This window comes from Canis aureus, chromosome 18 (genome assembly GCF_053574225.1).
Source record: "Canis aureus isolate CA01 chromosome 18, VMU_Caureus_v.1.0, whole genome shotgun sequence".
NCBI classification, from domain to species: Eukaryota; Metazoa; Chordata; class Mammalia; order Carnivora; family Canidae; genus Canis; species Canis aureus.
The window spans coordinates 58,230,423-58,237,501 of record NC_135628.1 but is presented as its reverse complement, the minus strand read 5'-3'; the positions used below and the strand labels follow the sequence as shown (position 1 = coordinate 58,237,501).

Sequence of the window (7,079 nt, the reverse complement as noted above, 5' to 3'; positions counted from 1 at the left end):
TCAGTTATTGAGGACCACTTTAAAATAGTCTACCAAAAACACTTAATGTGTTATCTCAGTTCATTACTGAAAACAAGGGAAGAATATTTTTCATTTTCTCTATTTCTGTAACATTTGGGAACTGATAGTTAATTACCTGCATGGATAGATCCCCAGGGACTTTCTGAGAATCCCAGTCCCCTCTGTGTTCATACTAAATGTATAGTATGTTCATACCTTTTCTTCCTATCTCTTAATGTCTACATGAGGCCATATATTTAACTGAGCAGCCACTAAAAATGAAGGAGCCTAAGATAAGATCTCAAGGTAGGAAGGTCCACAGGTGACTCAGTAGCAGGCTAATGTTTGCCCAGTTCTGCCACTAATCTGCTTTCCAACCAGGTAATTCCATTTTTGGGATCCAACAGCTAGAATATAAAGAAGTAAAAGAGTCAGAGTTACATAAAGCAGAAGGCATAATATTTCCCTGGGTGTGAAGAGAATCTATGCTAATTTCTGTGGAGTTTTATAGAAAAATATGTATTTTAAGATGCACATATCATAATTGTGCTCTGTTCATCATTAATTCATGCTGTATATTTACTGTATATTTACTATATATATAATACTGTATATTTACTAATTTGTACATCAAAACACACAAGTAACATTGTTTCCATGATTGTTTCTTCATAGTGTTTCATTTATCATACTGGAATGGTGAATTTCTTAAAATTGCTTATATTGAAAAAGGCAGAAAGTATTAAGAAGTGGATTGTTTAGTAAAATATATTTCAAAAGAACTCTAGTGTTTATTTTGTGTTTAGATATTTATATACGCTAACAAGAAAAAGGCTAAGCTTTAGGAAAGCTATGGCATAGTTCAAACTAAAATCTACATAATTAGCTACTTAATAAATACTACTGAATGACACCAGTAAAAGTTTCCTGTGCCATAATTTTGAAAATATACCAGAGATAGAGGGAGTGAGCATGAGTGACAGAATGTTTTCCTCCAAACAGATTGGTTAAATTTTGGTCATATCAATAAGAATGGAATAAACTGCTCCCTACCATAATGATAGCAGAGTTCTCTGAAAATACAAGCAGCAAATGGGTGTCTAGGTGGCTCAGTCAGTTAAGAATCAAACTCTTGGTTTTGGCTCAGGTCACGTTCCCAGTATTTTTAAATCAGGCTTGGTGCTGAGCAGGGAGGCCACTGGAGATTCCCGCCCTCTCCCCCTCTGCGCTATCCCCCACTCCTGTGTGTTCTCACTCTCTCTCTCTCTCAAATAAAGTTAATCTTTAAAAACTTTTTTTAAATGCAAATGTAAGCAGCAAAATTGATTTTAATATTTAATTTAAATAATTAATTTGAATTGATTTAAAGGTTTAATTGATGTAAACATCTAATTGATTAAATGAAACTGTTAAATAGGCAATTGTGTGGGTAAAGATTTACCTAAACTATGAACAATGCCAATGTAGAAAATATCATGAAAAATTATTTAAGATTTGAAAAATGAAAAAAATGCATACTTCTGAGGAGAAAAGGAAATTGACCCTATTAAAAGATCCTTTAAAGTTGAATCTAATGACAAATCATAAGCTAAAATTCTGCACTAAGAATCTCTTAAATATTAATTAAAAAACATTAATTCATCAAATTTTAAAATGACACAAATTTTTTGTGAAGACTTTGCAAACAACTTGTAAATACCAAACCACACATTATCACAAAAATGCAAATTAAATCCACAATAGGTCCCCATTATTACTTGCTAAATTATAAAGAGAAAAAAATAGAGGATTATCAGTGGCAATGTGAGTAAAATAACTAACTACTGCCATCTGGGGGTCCATCTAGTTAATCTTTGATGGGAAGCAACCTGACTGCATGAATCAGAAAAGGATACGATTATCTTAATTAAAAAATGTAAGCACAGAAGCAAGGAATTGTTTATAGAGAAATCATCTCAGTGTTTTTTAGATTAGCAAAATTTTGGAAGAAATTTACATTTAAAATAATAGAAAAATGTTTATAATTTCTATTACTAAGGCAAAATATTAAAAGCTTTGTATTAAAAAGTTATCTTCTAAAGTATTCAGTTATGAGAATATATACATGATTATACTATGTAGAGAAATATTGTTATATACAGTGTGACTCTTTTCTGTATCTGATTTTATACACTACATCAATCAATATGTTATTAAACTATATATTGAAAATAAGAAACCAAATTTGTATAGTATATATTATATTGATGGGAGGATGAGAGTTGCCTTCATTTCTTTTCTGTTTCATAAATATCTTAAGTCATATTACATTGTTTTTGAAATGCATTCAATGAATGGAAAAGACAATTTTTACAAACATAAGTCAACATAAGTTTATCAGAAAACAGTACATAATACCATCAATCTGATTTTTTTTTTTTTTTTTTTTTTTTTTTGCATAAGGAAAAACTGAACCCTGGTCACTTCAAAAACAACTGAACGACTTGAACATTCTTATCCAAATGCCACAGTTTAATGCAACATTGCATTCTTAAGTGAAGATAAATTGATAAAATAGAACTGCAGAAACAGAGAACTAAAGAGATGGAGGCGATACAGTCTGATGGAAGAAAATAGGCATTTTGTATTTAACTCAGAGTGCTTTGCAGAGAAAAAAAGGGATATCAGTTCGGGGTATGATCATGAGAACTTTGAATGCAGAAGGTGAGTTTGCGACATCTAACATTTGCAGTGCACAGGGCCTAGACCTCCCAGTCCATGCTGGAGCTCTTAGAGCTGACAATTCCTGCACCCAGCCACATGCTCTCCTTATTCCCCTAGAGTGAAATAATCTTCCTTTGGGTCTTCAATCTTCCACTGATACCCTGACTTATAATACCCTGATTTCCTCCCTTTTTCATGGTAGTTATTATCAGAAATAGTTGAATCCTTATAATTTGCTCATTTATTCACGTTCTTTTCACATTCATTGAACTGTAAGTTTTTTCTTATCAGTTTCAGAGGCAGAGGTCAGTGATTCATCAGTTGCATATAACACCCAGTGCTCCTCACCTCACATGCCCTCCTTACTGCCCATCACCCCCATTACCTGATCCTCCAACCCCCTCCCCTCCAGCAACCCCCAGTGTGTTTCCTAGAGTTCAGACAGAACTGTAGGTTTGGTAAATCAAAGATTTCATCTCTGTGTTCACAGTATATTCCCTCAGTATCATTCAGTGTGTGGCACAGGATAGGTATTCAATAAATATCTGTGAAGCTGCTATTTAATAAAATCAGTCTCAAAAAAAAAAAAAGGAAAAAAACTGGAATCTGCCTCCCACAGTGTTTTGATTTTTGCATTGGTTGCTCACTTTCGAATTTAAATTTTTACTATATGCAAACTCTGTTTCTTTCACCAAAGGGCAACTTTTTGCATCCTATGTGTCTTACATTCTTGATTTTTTCTTGAACTATTCTTCAGTTTTTCAAATATATAAAATTAATATTAAAGGAAATTTTTCCTAAATCGTATTCTGCAGGTTTGTATTCTTTAGATAATGGTAATGCACCATCTTTCTCTCCTGCCCATGAAACAAAATTTTAAAATAATCAAATTTCATAATTTTGTTACTTTGATTTATTTACATCTTTTAGTTATGATTTTTGGAAATTTATTATTCCCTATTGATTACTGAAGAAAACTAATAAGAGAAGTTTACAGGGTGGTAATTATATAGCATTTATACAGCAATTAGAGTGCTTTCTGTTCTCCTAGTTTATAATGTTAAATGTTTTTATCTCAAAGGGACAAGTACTGTTATAACATTATCCCCATTAATCTGGGCCCAAATTCTCTGAGATGAGAGTTACTATAACTGTTACTAAGATAAGAATAGTGTCAGAATTTTAAACTTGTTTACTTAAAGTAACTAGAGTTAATTTAGTTAAGGTTAAGCAACCAGGTATTTCCAACCTAACATTGCTTCATTTAAAAACTAGTGTGTTTCCAAAAGTAATAAAAACTAATAACAAAATTAAAAATTAAAATAAATAAAAACTGGTACGTTACCTATCCCAAGGTGGCTTTTTTTTCCAAAGTGGCTCTTCAGACATTCAGAGGATGATTTATGTTCAAAGTTTCACTGGTTAGTGTCTGTATTTAGAGCACAAGGTCTTTGTTCCTAGGATAATCTCCATTTCTCATGTTCTTACTAACGTCACCAAATAATGCAAATTAAACCCAAGCAATACTGGGGACTACTTTGTATGCAACATTTTATTCCAAATATTCTGAAGAGATACTGTATATGTGGCTAAAAAGAAAATCTGGGAAGAACATGAATATGATCTATGGTAATCACATAAGGGTATATATTGGGATTGATGTGAGTATATCCCAGAGAGAAATCCTCTGGGTAGTATTGATGCAAGGCCTTTTATCATAGCATGTGGACAGGACTTGTGAGCAGAAAGAATTGCATTTGTGATTGTGAGAAGAGAATGCTTATATACCTTTAAGTTTGTGGATGGAGCAGGGGTAGAGATAAGGTAAGTTTCTAAGGAATTTCTATATGGTGAAAATATTCTACAGGACCTTGGAGGTCTGACAATTAATAAGGTTGCTTTTAGTCTTTAATGAAATATCAACATTGAGGCAGCCAAGAGTCCCTTGAAGAATGTCATAGTGTGCATGCCTCAGGTATTTATCAGCAAGCTGTAAGTCGTAAGGAGATTTAATTTTAACTACATTTTGTTGTGCCCGAGATTGTGAATCCGAGAAACCACCGAGGAGCCCACACCAATGCAAACACATGAGGGTTTATTTTTATTTACAAGCTCGAGCTTGGGTCCAAGTGTACCCGACACAGCAGAGCAGGGACGTGGACCCCGAGGTGGGTTTCAGCTTAGTTTTAAGGGCTGTTCTCGGGGACCTCCAGAAGGGCTGGAGCAATTCTTCAAGTTCTGTTTACATTTTGATATAGGGCCTTCAAGGGCATTGAGCTCTGTTCTTATTTTAATAGGGGCTTCCTGCCACTGGCTTGGACTCTGTTTTCATTCTAATAGGGACTTCCTGCCCTTGGCTTGGGCTCTGTTTTTATTCTAATATGGGGCTTTCTAGGACGTTAAACTGTAAGCTGTTTTCTTCCTGTAACTGAAGTAAGGTAAAGTTCAGCTCTTATTCACAGGGGCCTGGGATGGCTGCACTTGTGATAACGCTGAATTTAAAGTGGAATGGCCTTAATTTTCTCTGCCTCCACGCATTTCTCTTGCCTTTGTTCTCCTCATCAGTATCTTACAAATATCCCTTTTGTATAAAAGCCACAACATTATGGAAGAGAGATTGTATAATATTGCTGATTATATATGGGAAAGCACATATATGTTCTATGACCCAAAACCCCCTGGAAAACTAATAATGCTTGTAGTACAGCTTTCTTTAAAAATTCATTCACAAAATCTTACTTACAATTATGTCCCCACCCTAATGCCAAAAGCACTAGGAATTACAAACAACAGTTTCCAAGTTGGCTTTATACTTCTGGGCTTCTCTGAATGGCCCCATCTAGAAATGATTCTCTTCTGGATTGTGATCATCTTGTACACCATGATCATCCTCTCCAACTCAACCATTATCTTGCTCTCTTATGTGGACCCTCATCTCTACACCCCCATGTACTTCTTTCTTAGCAATCTTTCTTTCTTGGATCTCTGCTTCACTACAACTGCTGTGCCCCAGATGTTGTACAATTTGTGGGGGCCAGACAAGAGCATCACCTACACAGGCTGTGTCATCCAACTCTCTGTGTTGCTCTGTCTTGGTGCCACAGAAGGTGTCATGTTGGTGGTGATGGCATTTGACCGCTATGTAGCTATTTGTCAGCCCCTGCACTATACAATCATCATGCATCATCAGTTCTGTTGGAAGCTGGTGCTCATAGCCTGGATGTCTGGATTGATGGAATCTGTGACCCAATCCCCCATCACATTCCAACTTCCTTTATACACCCACCACCATTTGGATGATTTCATTTGTGAAGTTCCTGCTTTCATACGCCTGGCATGTGGAAATACCTCTGCCATTGAATGGCAAATGACCATCTCTGCTGACCTTTTCACCATTGTGCCAATGGGGTTAATCCTGACTTCTTATGGCTACATAGCTCAAGCCTTAGGTAAAATCCAATCCAAGGATGGAAGGCAGAAGGCCATTGCCACCTGTTCTTCTCATCTCACTGTGGTCCTCATGTTTTATGGGACAGTGGCCATGGTTTATACAGACCCTAAGAATGACTTTGCTTCAAATTATGGCAAGTTATTCACTTTCTTCTACACTTTAGTCACACCATTGTTGAACCCTCTCATCTATACCCTAAGGAACAAAGAAGTGAAGGATGCTCTGCAAAGACTCCTGAAGAAGTGGATGTGTAAATGGAAAAAGTAGAAATTGATCTTTTGAACAAAAAAAAAGTTGAAAATCATGATGTTCACATGCTCTCCATTAGAGATGCTTTGAATCATTATTTTACAAAAGAGTAATTTTAATATGAAGGCAGTAATTTGTGACTTATCCTTTATTCCTATGATTTTATGTATCATTTTGTTTTAAAAAAAAATCTGTACAGAAACAATGCCAGCTTTTTACATATAATAAGTAACTCAGAATATCTTTGCCTAGAAAGAGACACTATTCTCAGAGTTAACATTTAAAGCAACATAAGCACCATGAACTAGACAGCTTTAGAAATATAATAAATCATCTGTTATATGTTTTTAGGAGTATAAAGGACTGTTTACTATGGATTGATTTATGTAGACTTGAATGGAATAAAATTTCCCTGGAGCTTCCCTTGGTTTCTAATACACATGCAATGTTTCCTTTTTAAATTTAACTCTTAATAACAACTGGAGTATAAGAAAAGTTATGCTAGTTTCAGATATTGTGCTATTTTCTCCTTTTTTTTGGAATTTACACAAGATGAAGCCATGATGGTAAAGTGCCATGGAGACACATGTATTCAGAGGAGATCTCTTATTCCATGAGACACATATATCATTGAATGTCATCCATACTTAATTTAATCTCCACTTGATTACAAATA

The 7,079-nt window shown here is 34.9% G+C and overlaps 1 protein-coding gene across 1 annotated transcript; it reads left to right on the top strand.

Annotated features, from left to right (window-relative positions):
* Positions 1-5,395: 5,395 nt before the first annotated feature.
* On the top strand, positions 5,396-6,815 carry LOC144288386 (olfactory receptor 2H1-like). Its single transcript, XM_077855894.1, has one exon. It carries the CDS (start codon positions 5,396-5,398, stop codon positions 6,419-6,421), a length of 1,026 nt encoding a protein of 341 aa, XP_077712020.1. The 3' UTR covers positions 6,422-6,815.
* Positions 6,816-7,079: the final 264 nt, after the last annotated feature.

Bases quoted from the DNA above. Each gene is read 5' to 3' on its own strand.
- LOC144288386 (XM_077855894.1), top strand. From the start codon at position 5,396: ATGCTTGTAGTACAGCTTTCTTTAAAAATTCATTCACAAAATCTTACT.